Genomic DNA, 21,986 nt, shown 5'->3' on the forward strand with positions numbered 1-21,986 from the left:
CATCCGTGAGAGATCTGTTTACCAAAAACTTCACCAGTTCATTAATAATGGTCCTATAATACTCTTATCAATGTTGTATAAAATATAAAAATAAAAAGTGTAAAATATTCCCAACAAATAATAGAAACCTGTATCAGTTTCGGCAAAAGGAAATGAGTATTCTGACAACTGTCTGAATACATGATAAAAGATCTTGAGCCAAGTTTTCATAATATTGTGTCAGTACACTGAGAACATGATTTTTAATTGATAAATATCAAAGTCATTACTTTATTTCCAAAGAAACATCTGCACTGTTTTTAGACCTACAGTAGTGAGTCAGTGTGAGTGATATGTAGTCATGGCATAGCCACAAAAGATGCTCAACAGACATAAGGCTTTCAGTTATTCTGGAAAATAAGAGGACAATAGTGTGGACTAGATTTGAAACAAAACAAGTTCGACTCATTACTTTAATTGCAAATTTTGCCTTATTTTTTCAAATAGCATCAAGGAAGGTGTGAGATTTTATTTATCAAGTGGGACCACAGATTAAGAAGTAGATTTAATATAAACTTGTTTTAATTACTGTCTCATCATATTGACTGAGACTTTGACCTTTTATCTGGAGTCTCTTTTGTCAGTAACCAAATACTCTGTGGTAGGGGGTCAAAATCCCTCTATTAAAGCTAGTTTTTAAACTTCTTAAACCCACATTCAGAGTCTTACTGTTTTAATTATTGTCTCATACTGACTGGGACTTTGACCTTTTATCTGGAGTCTCTTTTGTCAGTAACCAAATACTCTGTGGTAGGGGGTCAAAATCCCTCTATTAAAGCTAGTTTTTAAATTTCTTAAACCCACATTCAGAGTCTTACTGATTCCAAGTACTGTGCTACTGAATCAACTGAATTAGACTGTCCCTGTGCACAATGTATTCCATGAAGCAAATTTACGGAGAAGAGGAGTATTAGAAGTGTGGATTGAAGCAACAGAAGTAATTGCTGACCACCAACTACAAGGGGAGATCCAGAAAAATCCACCAAGTGGACACAGTAGTATCATGCATATTTCAGTGTCATGGGACAAGGAGGATTTTTTACTACAGCTTCAAAAGGTGAGTATTAAATTAGGACTTCCTGTTTATGCAAACAGGAAACTGAATAATGCAATTTAAAGGGTCAAATGGTTTATGTGGGGTTGGTACTGGAAGGCAGTCAGCTTTGATTCAAGAGAATATAATTTGGTGAATACATGTTGCATAATGCAGGAAGACAGGATTATGCAGTCAAACATCATTTTCTAAGAGATTTTCTACCAGTTTGTGTTTGTTCTGTATTTAGACATTAGAACACTTTCAATTTTTGTTTCTGGCTTAATTTACCAGACCCAAAATGTTTTCAGGTTTCAAGACATCATCTATAAAATCATCATTACAACATAATAGGCCAGATCAAAGAGGTATACCCAAGCAAAGAACACAAATGTAGGAATGTGGACAAAGCACATAAAATCTAGACTCAACTATCAACTAGCTAATGAATGCTTTTAACTAAGCCACGGTCAGCTTAGTTCTAAAAACGGGAGATTTGCTGATGCGCTTTGAGGATCGTCCCAGCTGTATGAATGAATTCTATGTTTTCTTTTCTTCTTGTTGTTTAAATAACCATTTCCAAACCTCCCTCAAACTATTTTGACATCTGTAATAATAACATCATCTTTGTTTAGACATGAGAAAGTAGGCCATATAAAGGATAAGAATGCATTTAAGGTAACAGAATGAGTCAGTGACAGAATAGAATGTTTTCAAACTCAAATTCCTTCTTTGGAATCCTACCACTTGACTCCAGGGATGCCAATTTTTTTCTTTTTTTGAAATTTCTGGGGACAGTTAGGTTTTTAATGTGTAAGTTTTGTAGATGACCTAAGGATCTTTATTAAAGGCTGTTAACAGTACGAGTATTTTCTCTTTTCCGCCCTACCAGACTACGCAAGCATTACGGGAGCCTCCATGGACAACTGGGGAGAGATGGGTGGAAAGCTATGAAAAACTATCTCTTAAACTATTATTTTCAGCCCATTTCGTATGCAACATAATTTAGGCCAAGTCACCCCATTATTCATCACTACATAACTTAAGTAATTATATTGGTTTTATAATATAATCTGGATTTCTCCCCTGAATGTTAAATATTAATATTCATGTACTGCATGTCAACCTTCAAGCCAATCAATTATTATTCCTATTTTAAAGATAGGGATACCAAGGCTCAGAGAAATTAAGCAATTTGCCCAAATTATTTACATAATTAAAATTAACATGACTGTAAGTGGTGGAACTGTCTGAATCCGAACATCGATGTTTGCTATGCTTTTTTAATATTAAAAAATTGTCATTCGACAGTTGCAGTATGTTGTAAAACATATAAAATCTATGAGAGAATTCACACCCACCAGTAGGTGAGCCTACTAATTAAAGGTGGGAACTAATGAGAAAAAACTCTGCTGTTCTATTATAGCAGAGCCAATTATCTGTGACTTGTAATATATACTTACCTTCAAAAAGCAAGAATCTGTCTACAGTATAAATGACATAAGGAAGTACAAGTAAACCAGAAGGCTGTTCTATTTCTTCACTTTATTTTAAAGAGCCAACATATCATTTAGCATTGCATTTATATACATGTTATTTAAGGAATACCTAAGGCTCAATTAAGAATCTCTTTGTTCACAAAAACCAAACTATGATGAATTTCAATAGATTGCACAAGTTACTTAACAGATTAAAATTATAAGATGATAAATCCGTTCCTAAGGAGATAAACAGGGTGACATAATCCCGAATTTGAAGGATTATGCTCATATGTTTCCATAGGGCACAGAGAGTTCCAAATTTTCAAATGTGGATGATGAACTAATCACTCAACCATATAATCCAGGAAAAGTAGAAGAAAAAAAAAGACTAAGGAACATTAGCAGAAGTAATTAACAAAAGTACTATCACGATTACTGCATTTAGAAATTAAAAATGAAGTAAAAAGACTACTTGTTTGAAAGGATTTTACAATGGGTAAAACTCTGGGGAAGAAAAATCAAAGGTGGAAAAAAGGCAAGAACAAATATAAAACAACAGAAATGAGAAAGGAGAAATTGCCACAGAGATGCAGTAGGTTTTCAGATGTATATAATGAATACTATACACAACTTTTTGCTGAAAAAGTTGCACATTTCACCAACATAGTAAGATTTCAAGAAGAACACATGCTTAAACATGCCTAAGAGATAGAAAATCAGAACAGATAATAAACAGAGCAGAAAAATAACAATTATTAATCCCAGAATCATCCCTAAAAAGATACGAGGCTCAGAGAGATTAGCTTCCATGTTCTGTCAAATGCCAAGTAGGTAGGTATAATGTCAAGTCTTTAATGACAAAGTATATGACAAAATGTATCTTACAGATGAACATTAACATACCTACTAATAAAATAACTTGTCACCTTGTTGTCAAAGGGGAAAGCACATATGATACCTCAACGGATGTTAAACAAGAATTTAATAAAGACTTTATACTCATTCTTTACAATGAAATTTTAAAAGAGCTTGGTAAATGAGAAAAGCAGTTTCCTGAAAGCAGATGGAACTGTGCTCACTAATTCTGGAAAAAAGGACAAAGCTGCCAACTTTCATATCAATTATTAAAAATTATTCTGGAGGCTCTACCAGTGTAATGGGAGAAAAAAACACAAGGATGAATATTGGAAAGGGAGAGCAAACAAATAATTTTTATACTATATTATCTACCTGAGAAATCAAGTGTATTAACTGAACTGTTAGTACAACTAAATGTAGATTAAAATTTAGTAAGAGGGAAATATTACCATGGTAATATTCACTTTGAAGAAAGCTCCATAAAAATACTACCACTACTTTTCTCCTAGAAGTGATAGAAATCAGAACCAAATTACAGTTTTGCCATCAAACTACATGTCCTTGGGAAATACCATTTAACCTCTCTTGACATATTTCTTCAAGTATAAAATGTCATGAAAGCCTCTGTTCTGCCTATACACAGGCTGGTATTTAGAGTCAATTCAATTATGTATATGAAAATACTTGGTACACAGTGCACTGGTTCCAGCAACCAATCCAAAATTCTACCCCAAAATGCACTAATCTCTCTCACCCATACTTGTGTTTTATTTACACTTCCTTTATTTTTAGAAATGAAATTATATGGCAAATTTGCTACAGACTTTATCCATAATGGGAATTTGTTTTATAAAAAGCACAAATGATATAACCAGTGTTTTAGTTTTAAGTTTTAAGTTTTGTATATTGCATTTCCAAGAGGGTCTCCCTCCTGCAAGGCAAGAAAAAGTCAATGATACCTCTTGGCCACAAGAGGGAGCAAAACATTTGGTTCACTTGGTTTACTAAAGGCATCTTTCAGCCCTATTTCCTGTGCTACAAGAACATTCACTTAACTGTCTCTGAGGTGAGTTTTGATTTGCTGCCTAAGATGAGAAGCACAATAATTATAATAGTTAAAAACTAGTGAGGTTAACTTATTTTCCTAACATACTTAGCAAACGTTCAGCATCAAAAACATAGTATATCATAATGGAGAGAGCTGACTGCATAATCATCCACAAAAACTCTTCTTCAAAAATATTTTGTTGTGCTTCTCCAATGAAATCTGCCTAGAACACTTTTTACACTATTAAAAAATGAGTATCTCTTTAATAATGAGTAACTCCTCTTGTAAAACTGCACAATAGTCTTAAAGAACACTATGTTTAACACATATGGCAATCATGGTAAAATAATTATAAGGAAGTTTTTGATTTATAAAATTATTTTCATTTTTATTTTTATTTTTTTAAATGTTAACCATGGTACTTTTTAAAAAAGATTTATTTATTTATTTGAGAGTGAGAAAGAGAGAGAGCATGAGCAGGTTGAGGGGCAGAGGGAGAGGGGAAAGCAGATTCTCCTCTGAGCAGGGAGCCCTACACAGAGCTTTATCCCAAGACCCCAGGATCATGACTTGAGCCAAAAGCAGACTTACCAGACTGAGCCACCCAGGTGCCCCTACAAAATTATTTTGAAATGTAACATTTGATCGTATAAAAAAATTATATGGGGGCAGCCCAGGTGGCTCAGCAGTTTAGCGCCACCTTCAGCCCAGGGCCTGAGCCTGGAGACCTGGGATCGAGTCCCATGTTGGGCTCCCTGCATGGATCCTGCTTCTCCCTCTGCCTGTGTCTCTGCCTCTCTCTCTCTCTCTCTCTTTGTTCCTCTCTCTCTCTCTCTCTGTCTCTCATGAATAAATGAATAAAATCTTAAAAGAAATTATATGCATGATACAAACTGCCACAAAAAAATACTAGCCTAAATGCTAAAGAAATACATTTTACACCTTCATACTACCTTATGAACTAATTATTTTTTTAAAATACTCAAAGTACAAATAATCAAAGTTACTAATAGCAATCTATCCATTTTACATAGAAAAATATGATCCAAATCATGCAGAGTATGTGAATAAAATGGCTAGATTTAAATAAGAATTTATTTCAATTTATGACACTGGCAAACCACAATAGTTAGTTTGGTGACCATCTGATTTTATGAAGTAAGAATACTGGAGTAATATATATGAAATATAGGCAGTTAAACCTTGCTGTTCTTTGCCACGAGATATGATAAACAATAGATTCCTGCATTATACTCTTATCTCTGATGTAAACTAAACAAGTTATATTTTTTTCTGCACTAAGTCTACAATACTTAATGCTCTTATTCAAGATAAAATTGTAGATATCACTTGTGAGGAAAATACTAAAAAGGAACATCTTGTTTGTATCTTCAAATTGCCATGACTAACATTTTGGCATCTGCAGCCGGGGCTCTGTGAGATGACATGTGTCTAGAAAACAGGACTGACCATGGCCTAGAGAAAGAATGTTTGATTTACAGAAAGATGGATCTGCAGTGTTCTCACACTCTGTCTTCTAGGGACAAGTGTTTGTGGGCCTAGTAATATATTTCAGGAGACTGACACAGTGAGAATAGCTGTGCATATACAAGATACCTAGTCTAGTCCAGTGGTGCATGCAGTTCATCAGCTCTGGACTACTGGGTTCAAGTCCCAGCTCTTCCTCTTACTAGATGTATCATCGTTCATGAGTAAAATGATGATGTTATGGTAACAATCTCATAGGAATTGTTATGAGAATTGTTTAATTATACTACTTAGAAAAATGAAGACAGGCTCATTTTTAGCTATTACTATTTTCAGCTATTATTTTAGCTGTTATTCTTACCTATTGTATTTATGTCATGAAGAGCTAAATGATGTTCCAAATCCAACAACTAAACCAGTTCAGAGAATTTGTTTTACACGTAATGTGATAAATATATACAGGCTGAACCTATCACATGGGCTCAAGTCAATGACTTTTCATCGGGAAACTATTTTGATTCTGGACTGCATCTCAGGGTAAGACATGTATTTCACAGGCAACCAAATGAAGAATTCTTCTAGATCTTCAAGTCTTTTGCCAACGTTTCACTCCTAGATATATTTATATACATTTTCCATCTCCAGAAGAAAAAAATATTCAAAGACATCATGACACAAGTATTTGTAATAAAAATAGAAAGAAGAAAAGCATACCTGGGTAATCTTCAGATACATGTACTGAATAGGATACACTGTTAAAACAGGGAAAAAAGAGAAAAAAAAGGCTCAAATTACTGCTAAGGTAAATGTTTTTTATAAAAAACCAACCTCACATTACCCATTCATTTTTTCAGATATAAGTACAGGTATAAGTATAAACAACCTCTTTGCTTTGCTTTTTGATATACGAAACTTAGGAGTTTTTAAGATATATTTTCCATTAGTAAAAATGGTCTTTGAAATATCTTTCTCCCAACAGTGGTACTTTTCGTATAGATCGAACTTTAAAAACTCAGCAATATCTAATATTCCCTAATCTATGATCATTTGTATTGTTTGTTTAGATGATTTTATCAAATCATGCTTTTTTTTTTTTACCAAAGTATTCCTCCTACTTTTTATGGCAGTTCAGAATTTAAACATTTATTTTTAATACTACTTCCCCACAATATGTGCTTTTGAAACATGTCCTTTTCTTCAAAGAATTAACAAAAGGATGACAGTGTAACTAATTAGTTATTCATCAGCCAATTTCTCATCATCATGACATATAATAAATAAATTATCTCCTGTTCTCAGAAGGATTGAGTTGCTTTAAAAATAATTTTTAAATTGGATTTTAACTATTTCACAACTCCTTTCTCAGTAACCCTACTGCCTCCAGGTATTATCTCAGTGACGTACAGAAAGTTATCATGCTTATTTGTTCACTTTCCTATCTCTGTCAGCTAGACTGTAAGTCCCTTGAGGTTAGAGTCCATGTCTATTTTTATTTTTAGCATAGTCACCTATTTTAGTGCATGACACACAGCACATATTCAATATTAGCTTTCTGAATAGATCAGTGGAACTGACACTTGCCAAAGAAAAGTCAAAATTTAGTTTTAAGTTCAGCCAAATTAACTGCTTGTTAAGACAAAAAAAAAATCAATTCTCTTTGAAGGAACGTACAGAATAGAGCCTATACAAAGTATCATTCACAAAGAAAATTCAATAAAACCCAAATTATTTGACATACGAACAAGCAGGAAAATCTAACCTATATTCAAGAGAAAATTTGACCCAAGTGATGCAATTAGCCTACAATGGTGTTAAAACAGTTATTACAAATATGTTTAAGGAAGTAAAAAGGAAAATCCAATATAAAGAAGAAACAGATCAGCAGGGTCTTGTGGGACACTAACAAAAGAGCACAGGTTTGTATTATTAAAGCTTCAGGAGGCAAAGAAAGAGAGAAAAATGTAGGAAAGAAAGAGATGAAAATTTTCCACTTTGGATGAAAGACCAATGTTCAGACTTAAGAAGCCCAGAAAAACCCAAAGAGGGTATGTGCAAAGAAAGCTGCATCCAGGGGCACCTAGGTGGCTCAGCGATTGAGTGTGTGTCTGCCTTTGGCTCGGGGCATGATCCTGGTTTGGGGATTGAGTCCCACATTAGGCTCTCTGTGAGGAACCTGCTTCTCCCTCTGTCTATGTCTCTGCTTCTCTCTGTGTTTCTCAGCAATAAATAAAATATATATATAAAAAAAAAAGCTATTGGTGCACACCAATAGGTGCACACCGTCAAAACTGCTGAAAACCAAATAAAATATAAGGAAACATTTTTAAAAGAAGAAAAAAACTCAACACGCTCCATACTTCCATTCCAGGAAATAAATAAGAACCAATATTTTCATAAGAAACCATGGAGGACAGGGGACAGTAGAATAATGAGCTGGGGAGGGAAGGGAGGGCTGACAACTGTGAACCCAGAATTCTATATCCGGGCTATAGGTCTTTACAAAAATAAATTTAAAGACTTACAAATAAAGACACAATTGTGGATATTTGTCCCAGCAAACCAAAAATACAAAAAAAAAAAAAAATTCCAAACAAATTTCTCCAGGTAAATGATATCAGAAAATCAAATATCCAGAAGAAATGAAGAGCACCAGAAATTGTTAATATAAAAGACTATTTTTCTTTTAATGTTTTAAAAATATACGACTGTTTAAAGTAAAAATTCTAACCCTTCACTGTGGGATTTTTAAAATAAAATATGTAAATGTAATACACATGACATGACAATTATAGCATATGTCAGGGAGGGATTAAATGGCAATATACGGTTTCAAGGTTCTTATATCTTATATAAAATGTTATAATACTAACCCCAAACAATAACTCTAAGAAAAATTAAGAATATACTGTAATCCCTAGAAAAGCAGAAAATAAAGAAAAAACAATAGATAAATGCAAGTGGAATTCTGAAATCATTTTGGAACATAATCCCAAAGAAGGCAAGAACAGAGGAACAAAACACAGAAGGGACAAATAAAAAACAAATACTAAATGGTGCCTGAATCTAATTGTAGCAAGGATTGCATTTAATGCTAATGGACAAATTGTACTGAATAAAAGGCAAAAATAGCCAGAATCGATTAAAAAAAAAAAAGGCAAGATCTAATTCTATGCTGTCTTTAAGAGATTCACATTAAATATAAAGGCGCAGACTGAAAGTAAAGGAAGGAAAAGTTATACCATGCAAACGATAAGCATAAGATTCAAGTGTTTAAATAAATAACAAAGACTTCAAGGCAAAGATACAAAGAGATCACTGACAAAGGGTCAATTCATCAGGATGAAAGCATAAGGGTCATAAATGTGTATGCACCTAATAGAGCTTCAAAAAAAAAAAAAAAGACTGACAGAACTGGACAGCTGCACAATCAGTTTGAGTAATTAATAGATCTAGACCCCTCTAAAATCATTAAAGACATAGAAGATCTCAAACAGATTTTCATTTAAAAAACTGTAACTGCAGGAATGCCTTGGTGGCTCAGCGGTTGAGCGTCTGCCTTCCACTCAGGGTGAGATCCCAGGGTCCAGGGATCAAGTCCTGCATCACGCTCCCTGAGAGGAGCCTGCTTCTCCCTCTGCCTATGTCTCTGCCTCTGTGTGTCTCTCATGAATAAATAAATAAAATCTTTAAAACAAAAAAAACAACCCCTATAACTGCAGGATATCTTTTTCTTTCCAGGACGGAATGTTCACCAAGAAAGATCATATACTGCGTTATAAAACTAGTCTAGTAAATGTGAATGGATGGATGGTTGTGATTCACCATAGTTCATATCCTGGGTTTCCTGGCTCATCTGACTCTTATAACACTCAGTCTTAAGTCCTCAAAGAGCCATCGCCTTTTAGAATTTGTGAGAGGACTTTTGGCTAAATGACTGTAGCCATAGGCAATGCAACAGCTCTAGGCAAGCCCAAGTCTCCAGGGCTCCACCAATCAAACCCCCGGCATGCTTCTTAATTTTTTTTTTTATTTATTTATGATAGTCACAGAGAGAGAGAGAGAGAGGCAGAGACACAGGCAGAGGGAGAAGCAGGCTCCATGCACCGGGAGCCTGATGTGGGATTCGATCCCGGGTCTCCAGGATTGCGCCCTGGGCCAAAGGCAGGCACCAAACCGCTGCGCCACCCAGGGATCCCCCCGGCATGCTTCTTAAATGCATGGAAAGAGATTACACAAAGACAAGAATGAATAAGGAAGTGGGTAGGAAAACAAGATGGCTAGTAATGAGACCAAGTAATGATATACTGTTCTTTCATAAAGCACATTTAATTGTTTAATTAACAATTTCTTGGTAACCTGATAAAAGACAAACATTGTGTTAATGTCAACTTAGAAAAAAATCAGGAGATGATTTTGTATGATTAATTCAGGAGGAAACAAAGAATATAGCAATGAATATGACAGGCATAGCAACTTTAGCATTTTAAAGCACAATACTATTTTTGTTTACTTTTTATTTTTATATAATTATAGAATCCCATTAAGTGCACAGATAGCAGAGAGGTCCCATGTAGCCTTTATCCAGGTTATATACCTATTGTACAATATCAAAAGCAGGAAATTGACATTAGGTTAAGTTTGATTTTAGCTCTGTGTTATTTTATCAGATGTACTCACTACCGTACATCAAGATACGGAACTATTTGATCATTCAAGGATTTCCCTCATGCCATGCTTGTTAGAATCAAACCTATCTCCCTTCAAACCAATATCCTTAACCCTCAAACCAATATCCTTAACCCTAAGCAGCCACTAATCAATTCTCCAACTCTATAATTTTGACATTTCAAGAATATTACATAAATGGAATCACAGAGTATGACATGAAGCACAATAGTATTTTGAGGCAAGTTAGTAATGTGAAAAAAATCGCTATGATTGGCAATATTTAGGATAGACTAAAGAGGAGGGAGATTGGATTCAGAAGCTACTATAGAAGCAAAATATGAGCAACTATCCGTGGAGAGGTATGTAACTGGTGGGGGTGCAGGGAGAAGGCAGGAACAAATGGCAGATGTTGGAGTCCAGCCAAGAGACCAGCTTTGGAAATCATGGCCCTGAATCAAATGCCAAGAATTAGAAGATAAAATAAGCATGCCAGTGATGCTTCAGATAAGCAGGGGAAATACACACTATAACTTCAATGAATTTATTTTCGCACAAGTCATCCCGTTAGACGATGGAACGATACTGTGTAGAAATGAAATTATTGATGATCAAGGCAACCCTTCATCTGGCAGTACTATGTGACAGAAGCCTGGGATCTTGCCAGAGCTTACACTGTAATTCAGTACTAAACTGAATTGATTCCCAACACCCTACCATCTCAACCAATAGGAGTTGGCTTCATATCTTACCCAAATGAATGTCTAAATACAAAAGGAAGCCTTAATACGTTCCTATGTCTATCTCCAATTAGGGAGCCTGTTGTAGTCAGAGCCACACAAACAGAGATCAAATTCCAGCTTTGAGCCTTACTAGCTGAGTGGCAGAAGAAAAGTTACCTCAGCACACTCAGCTTCAATCTCTTTTCAGTAAAATGGGAGAATCCAGACCTACGGTATAGCCTGCTGTGATGAGTTAATGGTTTAACAGGTGTAAGGTCCCCAGAACAACGCCAGACTCAGAGCAGCAGGTGCCTAGTAATTCTAGTCAGCTTCCAATACAAGAAATGAAAATTTACAAAATTGAAATTTTACAGGAATAAATGTTTTTTGGGGGACTCAATTTACTCAAAATCACAATATAATACATTTATCAGAGACCAAAACTAACACTGATTTTATTTTATGATTGTATTATCCTCATGATATTAGGAGACATTTCCATGTTCATGATCATACCTAATTTTTCAAATACAAAATAGAAAGCAAAAGCCTTACAAAAATGACTCATCGGGTCCTGTGCTATATAGCATTTTCTTGGTAGTACACCAGAAGGAAAATCACCAGGGCTGTAAAATCCAAATCAGTTTCACTCTGTGGCTTACAGAGTTCTTAGGGAAACAATCTAGTACAAGCAGACATGGATGATTAAGCTAAAGGACTTAATAGGCAGGGCTGGGCGGGGGGGGGGGCAAAGAAGCAAGCTTCAATAGATATAGGAGAAAGGTTAGCATGTGCTGTACATACTAAAGCAGGCAAAATTATCATGAGGAAGTGAACAAGAAAGAAGGTGAACAGGAGAAGGAATAGAAACCTGGAGCAAGCTCCGAATTCTAATTCAGGAAACAATGCCTTCAAACTTTTAGACTACGCTAAATGGCAATTCTACGGAGGTGCTTTGTCAGAGGAACTCGGTCGGTCACTGTGTGTTTGGTATATAGTGCATGTACTGCATAGTACTGGGTTCTTAATATCACACATTTAAGATCAGAATCTATAAATCACTTCTATAACCTCAATCATCTCTTAAATACAAATGGTTGCTTCCAGCTCTTATTCTTCAGAAAACAACTGACCCTATCAAAGATTTCTGTCCACTGCCAAGAGCCTCTGAAGGAGATCCTGGGGGGGGGAAGGGGGGGACTCAGATGTTCACTACCTACCTAATTCTGTACTTTGTTTCTATATTTGTTTGCTCCTGTAATTAAAAGGCATTCCTAAGGTCATTCTTATACCTACACTCACCACTCACTCACTCCATTACCATCTTATTTCTTCTAAAATGCCTGCGAAGAATTATGAACAGGTAGGAGTTTAGATCTAGTTCCAGAGTTCACAAATCTAAGAAAATTCTTTAAGAATAGTAGGGAGCTGAGGAAAACAGGCAGTTTTGAAATAATAGGGGACTCAGATCTGAAGATGAAATTGTTTTAGATTTAGACCTCTTGGAGATACTGGATTCAGTAGCTGTATTTTACAAGTGAGCCCCAAAATGTTTCTTACCTCAAACTCAAGACTGCTGGGTTCTGAGCTCATATTTTTTCATCTACATCTGGGGGGTTTGACAGAGCAAGCAAAACCCAGTATTTCATTGTGTCTTATACTCTCTAAAACAATTTATCTGATAAACCAATCCTTATGGATCTTTCCTTTCCCAATTAGGTCCCTTTTAAAATTTATATGAGAAAAAGCAAAATGCAGAAACCAACAAAAAATTGCAGATCTTGGCCAGCAGTCCTCCACCTTAGCTACAGTGCTTACGAATATAGGCCTCAACTCTGTATGTTCTCTTGCAAGAAAACAGCTTAGACCTGAGGATATCTGTTCCTTCCCCCTTCCCAGGCTCCCTGGGAACTTACCAGAAGAAAATTCACTCTGGCACCTCCTCCTCAACATTCAGTGGTACAAGGTGAAAAAAGACACTGTCTGGCTATCCATCTCCAAAACCAACTCTTGGATCTCAAGCTAGAAGGTGACTTGGCATGCTAGAAGCTCACAATTGCTATTTTGATGCCTTTGATGCCATTTACTTCCCAAAATATTCTTTATCACTTTATCATTTTTATCCTCCATAAACATTTTCTAAATGTCCAGGTCAACCAGCAATAGCACCCTCATTTACCATTATCAGCTACCAATTATTTTGTCATTTATCCAGGATTAGGAACTTCTAGGGCACTCTCTTCCTCTTTACTTAAAAATCCTCACATCACCCACATCCATATGGACAACGCTAAGCTACATATGGTTCCATGACCTCATCTTCCCTTAATTTTAGCTCACCAAATTCATGGCTACACCTTGGACCTTGGCTTGAAGCATAATTGCTCTCCTTCTAAAATCTCAACCCAGCGTCCCACTTTTTACCACAATTTTTAACTTTTCAGCCCTCACTCCTTTATTCCTACTCCCTGACACCCACCAATCCTCCATGCTTTCTTTGTGCTCTGTATAGTCTACCTTTCAGCTTCATTTCCTTCTTTATGTGACTGAAGAGACCTAACTGCTCTCTCCTCACCATTTCAACTCCTTCATCTTGTGCCCCTATTTTGCCCACAGACTATCTACCAGAACTAGAACCACCAAACCATAGGTAAGTCAAGTCTGAAAAGAACTCCCTACATCTGGACTCTGAATGCTGCTGGAGAGGAGAGTGGAACCAAGGCATCTTGGAACCACCGCACTCATGTGGTAACCCATGGAAGTTCTGCACAACTTTGCTCAGTAAGCCCTCACACTCCTTTCTGTGTCTTGTTCCTGGTACCTTTTTCAAACCTTCACAACTTTCTAACTTAACTTGCTGTTTCAACTAACCACATTGAGATAAAATAGATTGTTATATGGCTACTCCTTCTAGGGATTATATCATTTATTTCTCCCTCCAACCACCTATAAGTTAATACTTTTCTCCTTGTACCCAAAAAGATGGAAATGTCTGTTCTTTCATTTAAGACCAATCCATCTATTTGATTTATAGATGCTATAAATGAAGGCTCCATTTGGGACCTTGTCCTACAATTTGAAATTAATAAAAAAATTTCTAATTATGGAAGTGTGAAAAGATTTACTCACAAAGATATTGTTAGGATTATTAAAATGAAGAAGTAGCCAAAAAAGCAAAAATGCCAATAGTAGGGTTATATAAACTATTACATATACACATGTAACACCAGGCAATTGTGAAAAAGTAATATAAAATAATATTGCAATTAGATAAGTGTTTCTGATACATTAAGGTACATGTGAAAATTCAGACAGCTGCAACATATTTTCATTAAAAATATGTAAATATTTACTACAAATATATACTAATAGAAGGGTGGCTTGAAAAATAATGACAAATTTCAACATTTGTTATCTCTTGTTTATTGGGTAAAAGAGAACTTTATTTTTTGTATCTATTTTTTTCTGATCTTTATAAAGGCATGAAATAAAAAGGAGGGAAACTAATAATGTTTAAGCTCTCTCCTTACCTTGTAACCTTTTCTATTTATCACTCCACTTTCCTCCCTAAAATCAAGTTTTTGCAAAAAGTCATCTAAGCCTTTTTTACTACCTGCCCACATGCATGTGCACATTCCAACCTGGCTTCCACCAGGTTGAGTAGCCCACCAAAATTCTGCTTCTTCACAATAGCAGTTTTTTTTCCTACTCCTTTTCTTACACAAATTCTCAGATGCATTTAATAAAAACAAAGACATTATGAAACCCCCCCTTTCTTGGCTCCTGAATTTTATCTCTCCCTGGGTCCCCTCTTGTTTTTGAAGATGCTCTTCTTAGCCTCTTGACTTTTGATATTTCACATTTCATGCTGTTTTCATATTTCAACGCTTTCCAGTTATGCTGACTGCTCTATTTTTTTCACATGAGTAATCTCAATTGTATCCATGAGTCTCCTACCAGCCATGAGCACAAGGCTCAAAATTCCCGAACTCCAAACCAAGTAGGCAGCTTTTTCTCCTCCCCACATTTCAGTAGGATATTCTGCAAGCAACTTAAACCCAACTCATACAAAACAGAAATCATTGCCTTCTTTACATTAATTTTCAACTCAACAAATTAAATGCCAAGAAATTTGGAGCAAATGATAGTAGCACCTGCTGTTAAGAACTGTGATCTACTTTCTATTTGACCATATCAGTGTAAGACACTTGGCCACTTTCTGAAACAGAGAAATTCTTTCTTTCTTCTTTCTTTCTTTCTTTCTTTCTTTCTTTCTTTCTTTCATTCACAAGGGACACCCCAGAGAGAGGCAGAGACATAGGCAGAGGGAAAAGTAGGCACGATCTCAGGACCCCGGGATCACAACCTCAGCCAAAAGCAAACGCTCAACCACTGAGCCATCCAGGTACCCCCTGGAGCAGGGAAATTCTGATTTAGTCTATTTGAAGTGAGGGACCTGGAGTGTGCATTTCTAAAAAGCACCCCAAGTGATTCTGATGAAGATAAGCTCTAGACTTTGTTTCCAAAAAAGATCCTGATTCAACAAAATTCATACTAATTCTTTAGCATGTCTTCCAAGGCTCTTCATGATCTGACCCCTGACTATTGGACCAGCCAAAACCCTGGCAAATACCCAGAGCCTGAACTTCTAACCACTTCAAGTTCTATCATTTCTAAAACAGGTCTTTTTATTCACACAAAGGAAAATGGCCCCAGACTCTAGATATGAAATCTGGCTCCTCATGACTATGGGCTAGGTAAGAACTACCACTCTTTGAACTCAGTTTTGTATCTGCAGTTTTCTCTTAAGGTTGCTATGAGGAGTAAACAGGTTAGTACATGTAGAACACTTTGAAGAAAAAAAAGAAACAAAGTACACCAAAGTTTTCAATAAACATTAGCTGCTTCATTAATAAATATCATTATAATTACTCCTACACATAGACTTAGTTTTCTAGAACACTCTCCTCTCCCTTCGAGACTCAGTCTCAAGGACAACTTCCTTATGAAACTTCTCCAACAACCCAGGCAGACTTGGGTGCTTCTTTCCCTATGTCCCCCTTCATCTCTAGACTGAAAGTACAGACAAAACCTTTTCATCCTCAGATTCCCAGGGCTTTGACACAGTAACCTATCACTTAAAAAAATAGTTTCTGAATAAATGAGCAAATCATATCTTTTTCCAAAATTACTGGATGATATACCATGACAGCTCTTGACGGAATACATATTACTTCAGCAAGTGCTGAAATGATGAAAATCAGCAAATGTTGGTTGGTACCCCAAAGTCCCCCTGTGACTCCATACACTGTGCATGTAAGTGTCGGGCTCTTACATCACATCCTCTTTGCAGGCTTTTTGTGATATACAGAACAGAGTGGGTTCCAAATGCCCAGATCATATGTATTCTCTGCATTTCTCATTTTCAAATCTACATACTGAAGGTGATTCTTGCATTATTGCCAGTCTTGACAGCGTGAGCTGAAATTCAATGACACAATGTAGGGGAAGATCTCGGAGATGCTCCAAAAAATGGAAGCATCACAGTTACTTTCAATATAAACAAGTAGAAATATTTGCATTTCAAACTGATCATTAGTTTACTAGTTTACTTGTCAGGAGAGCACTATATAGGAAAGTCCTTACTTAACCTATCTTGAAATCTATCTTTACTCCTATCTTGAAAGTATGGAAGGAATGTCAGTTCTCCTACTAGACACAACAGGGAAGTGGTACAGAAAATGTTTGAGCAGGGATTTGTTTCGACATCTTGTATTCCATGCCAGGAGCATGTAGGCTTTAGACAAGGCCTCTAATGACAGCCATGTATATACACTTGTCCTGCCCTTCTTATACAGAACTCAACATCAAGACATGAGAACTAGGCTCTCATTGTAGAAGAAAAGACACATTTTTTCCTGCCAATGAAATAAACTGTTGATAGAGAATTCATATTACCCTTTACAAAGGTAAAAGGGTTAAGATGTTTGCCCAAACAAACATTAAGTTACTCAATACATATGTTTCTACTTTCAAAGCTTATTTTGATAATTTTTAAAGTTATAGGCTCAGTAAGTGATGTAAGATGATTAAAGTAATGGTGTTCATTTGTGTAAGTTTTAGGGAATTGACTAAGTCAGCAACTTCATGCTTAAATATTATACTAAAGGTCAAATGCTTAGGATTTTAAGTAAACCATCTTCTCAACAGAGATGAACTTGAAGGACCTAAGTCCAGCTTTGATTAGTAACCCAGATGCATGCTTTATTTAGGATATTAATATGCCATATGTTACGAGCAAAATTTTTCTTTTATATTGCTTAGTCAAAGGAAAGAGCCAACAGCATATTTAAATAAAGTTCTGTTTCTAATTCTTTCATTATAACCAAAAAAACAAAAGGGAGGTCACAAATGCAATTTCAACAAGACCTGAATAGTGGATAGAACATGCCAAGTCACCAACATTAAATTAATTATATATAAATATTACTTTCATATTTCCTCCCCAAAGTTTAATGTCTGGACTTTTCTCCTTTGCTTGATTTGCAACTAATTCAACACTCTTTTTGGTAAATATTTTTGATAAATATTCATTAAAATGAAGATGCTTTTACCTTCACTGTTTTATATCTAAGTTCAAGTTATAAATGGTTATGAAAAGTTTAAAGCTGCTACAACACGCCAGGACTGGAAATATGATAAAATAATTCTAAAAATGAAGGAAGGCTTTGTTGAGGCAAGAAAACATGTTTTAAGAAAACACTATAAATACTCAGAGATAACTGCAATAAATACTAATAAGATATTATCTCGGTAACCTTCTCAGATACTTAAGATACATAAGATACATAAGATCAGTTCTTTCCAAGAAAATTTCTTATGGATATCAAGCACAATTCTTAATACCACCTGAAGACCCTGCAGGATCTAGTCTATCTACTTGTCTCAACCCCAACTTGTCCTGTGTTCTCTCTGGGTTCCAACAAAAAGGACCTCTTCACTTCAACATGCCAGGTTCGCACTCTCTGAAATGCCCTCCCTTCTTCTCACTCCTTGCTTTGTTAACTCATTCTCATTCTTCAGCTCTCAACTCAGATGTACCTCCTAGGCAGAAACTTTGTGATCACCCCTCCAGACTTCAGACAAATCTTACCACGTGTGGTTTTACACTCATTTGCATGACACTAACATCTGCTTCCCCCACTAAATCTAGACGATTGGAAGGCACTTCACTTTTCTTCACTTTAACCTCTCAGAAACTACCATATACCTAGTATGTAGTAGGAATACTGTTAACTAATTATGGAATGAGTATTTATTAATAAGTGGATAAATCCTTTGACCGTCCAACTTGGAATAAACTTCCTCATAAAATTATTTAACAACTATGATTTAGCTTATAGCCCGAAGAGCACAGAAGACTTCAGAATATGTCTCCACAAGCCATGTGAGCCTGAGAAAAAGAATTGGCTAACCTCCTTCTGCTTATTTGTGAAGTGAGATAACATCTACTTCCTGGTACTGTTCAGAGGATTACATGGACGATGATAAGCCGAAGAAAGCAGCTTGTGTAATGAGAAGAGGCAATCGATGAACATATTTCTCTCTCCCTCCCCTTTCCCAAAGCTCAACCATGAGAAGATACAAAATAATTCTGCAGTGGACCTCTTCACTATCCATTTTCCATGGATTTTCAGGAAGAGAATTCTTCTCCCAGGGAGAAAAGAGCTGAGCAAATGTAAGTTTCTGCTGGTAGACTTCTAACACCTGTGGTAAACAGAGAAAGGTAGAGCCTAGAAAATTTCAGAGGTGGACGCAGAGCCCTGATCAAATTAAACCTAAATCTCCTTACCAATGAACTTTTCAAGGAACAAATAACTTTCCTTTTGTTGTTTGTGTTTTTTTAAGATTTTATCTATTTATGTATTTTAGAGAGTGTGTGAGTAGGAAGAGGAGCAGAAGGAGACAGGCAGACTCCATGCTATGAGTGAAGAAGCCTGACATGGGGCTCAATCCCAGGATCCTAAGCCAAAATCAAGAGTCGAACACTCAACCAACTGAACCACCCAGACGCCCCCACTTTTGCTGTTTTAAGCCAGCCTAAAATATATCTTTTTGTTACAACCAAAATCATCCTTGTACACAGACCTAGTAAGCCACTTGAGATGTTTTATGTAAACATCTACAAGCTATTAAAACTAATAGATATATAGCCTTCATTTAATTTTATGATTTTTGTTACAAAATGTATGCTTGAGTGATTTACTTAGGATCTTGAGTAATATTCATACATTTATAGAACTTGTGACCTAAAAACAATTGTAATAAATTAGATACTACACAACAAAAGTTGCAAGTTCACAGGTCTTATGATTTTTCTGTTGGTCAAAGATAAGGTTATCTTCTTTAGGTTATATTTTTTTTCCTCCTAGTTAAATGATTTTTTTAATCCTTCATAGGCGTTTGGTTCATTATTTTGTTTCAATATGTATATAAAGTTTGATTTGGAAAATTGTAGTCCTAGCCACTGCTTTTCATGTTTGTTACTGGACTACAGCCTTTTGGGAAGTCAGCAACTCAACAAAAGAGTGGGAATACCTTTAGCCTAGAACAGTATTTCTAAGTGCTTACTGCAATCAATTAGCCTTTCACTCTTCATTAAGCTTTTGAAAAATGATTTGTTCTCACAAGATTAATGTGGAAAGTATAATTATTTGAAAACAAGGGAACTGTACTTAAATCTGACATATTTTGACCACAGAGTTAATTGATTACTAGATATTCAATTAACAAATGCAATTCATTCTTAAGCCAGTGAATATGTAACTAAAAGATAGCCTCAAAGTAACAAATATATAACACAAAAAGAGCTAAGCAAATATGTTTTAGCAAAGGAAAGGTGGCAGTTTAACAAAGTAGTTACAAGTATAATACCAATTGTGAATATATGTGTAAACTAAACACTAAACTTGATTTTTCCTGTGGAAGGAGAAGAATTCATAGGGTAGACTCTGCTGACCCCTAGATCCAATGAAACAGGAATTACAGAAGACTGAATTAATGGATGAGTACCTCTTTTCTAATGGATGTATGAGGAAGACTTTCATCCTTTTTTTTTTTTCACTTTTAAGCTATACCTAACTTTCAATTTGGTAGACACTGCTTTTTCAAACTGAAACAAAACATTTTAATAGAGCATCTGATTCTCACTGATCGCTCCTGAATTTAAAAACTAAGGAGTATCCTTACTTTTCATGACCATATAGTTATTTTCATAGGTTCAATAAGAATATGCCCTCTCCTTTTATCAGAGTATTACTGGACAAATCAATTGTGTAACCAAAGCTACCCCTAGAATCATATTTGAAAATTATTTTCATTTAATCAAGGATGACAACTACTGAGGGACAAGGATTGACTTTACATTTGTAAGTTATGCTTACAAATCTCCCCCAAGAAAACTGGCCTGAAACCTGGCTGATAGGCTCCCAAAGTGACAAGACAGTGAGAAAGGTCTCTTTCAATGAGGACCGGAATCTTAGCAAATATTAGATGCTTCAACCAGACAGAAATTTACCCAATAACACAGGTACTAAAAGATGAAATGTGTTGGAGAGTTTCTTGGTTTGTTTTCCTAGCCTTAGAGGAGTAAAAAATAGGCTTTTAAGAATCCAATCCAAAGTTTTTAATAAAAATTTCTGGAGAGAAATTAATTCTATCAATCACCTCAACAGCTTATAGTTCCAAAACTCAGGGAGGCCTCTATGGCCAATTAGCATTCTTGTTGCAGCTTTTTTTTGATGAAGAATTGCCTTTGTAAATTACTTATGATTCTAAGAAAAACTGTCAAAAAATGAGCAAAAAAGATACTGAATGTCTTCCACTGAAACACTGGACCCTGCAGAGATTCTCTGATGGTAAAGGAGCTTCTGATTAGCTCAGCTATTTTTATACCCTGCAAGGTCAAAAGCTAAGTTGTAGAAAACAACAACAAGAAAACAAAAAAACCCAAACAAACCACAACAAGGGATCATAATGCAAATTATTCCTGTTCATGGCATTGCAACTGATTTTTTTTTTTCAGTAAAGAATAAATATCTCGGTAAGTTATGTCTGTACCACCAATTCTCATTTGAACCATCTTTAGTATGCAAACATAAGCAAAAAAGCTCTGGAATTGACAAATGAATGCCTTTCCATTCTGAAATGTAGGATAAATGATTACATTTATAAATTCAATAGACTTGACTTAAAATATTTCTGGGTTGTAAGAAAGTTAGAGGTAACTAAAAGGTTCACAAGTAGAGACTGGCTAAATAAATAATGGTATACCTATTACGAAGGTCTGCAGCCACTTAAGGGGATATAAAACTGTAATCTAATAATACTGTGACTTCGTTTTTATTAAAAATTTGGATTTACATATCTTTATTAAAATATGTATTTACTGTTGTATAGGGCTTTTTGCTGGGGGTGGAGAAGGGTATAAGGGTATGCTTCCTGGGGAGATTTTTGGATCACTTATGGTTGTTATTGCTGACAGTGTTTGCTTTCTTTTCTTCCAAATTCTTCTGGAATAAATATTTTAATATTAAATGTACTTCCAGAGAAAAACTACTAGAATTAATTTAAAAATTGTATTTCACAATCCA

At 35.5% G+C, this 21,986-nt stretch overlaps 1 protein-coding gene and 1 long non-coding RNA gene across 5 annotated transcripts in view; one reads left to right on the forward strand and one right to left on the reverse strand.

The window, feature by feature from the left end:
* The window catches only part of PARP8 (poly(ADP-ribose) polymerase family member 8), a 173,710-nt gene that overhangs the window by 75,100 nt on the left and 76,624 nt on the right, over positions 1-21,986 (reverse strand). For all 4 annotated transcript variants that reach the window (XM_072756941.1, XM_072756944.1, XM_072756943.1 and 1 more), the window contains exon 4: positions 6,662-6,699. In XM_072756941.1, coding sequence (XP_072613042.1) covers positions 6,662-6,699 — 38 coding nt within the window. The remainder of the gene's footprint in view (positions 1-6,661; positions 6,700-21,986) is intronic.
* On the forward strand, positions 693-21,932 carry LOC112933800 (uncharacterized). Its single transcript, XR_003237742.2, has 4 exons — positions 693-1,096; positions 13,951-14,115; positions 18,731-19,072; positions 19,267-21,932. It is a non-coding gene; the product is annotated as an uncharacterized lncRNA (long non-coding RNA).

The sequence above is a fragment of the Vulpes vulpes genome, chromosome 4 (assembly GCF_048418805.1).
Source record: "Vulpes vulpes isolate BD-2025 chromosome 4, VulVul3, whole genome shotgun sequence".
NCBI lineage: Eukaryota > Metazoa > Chordata > Mammalia > Carnivora > Canidae > Vulpes > Vulpes vulpes.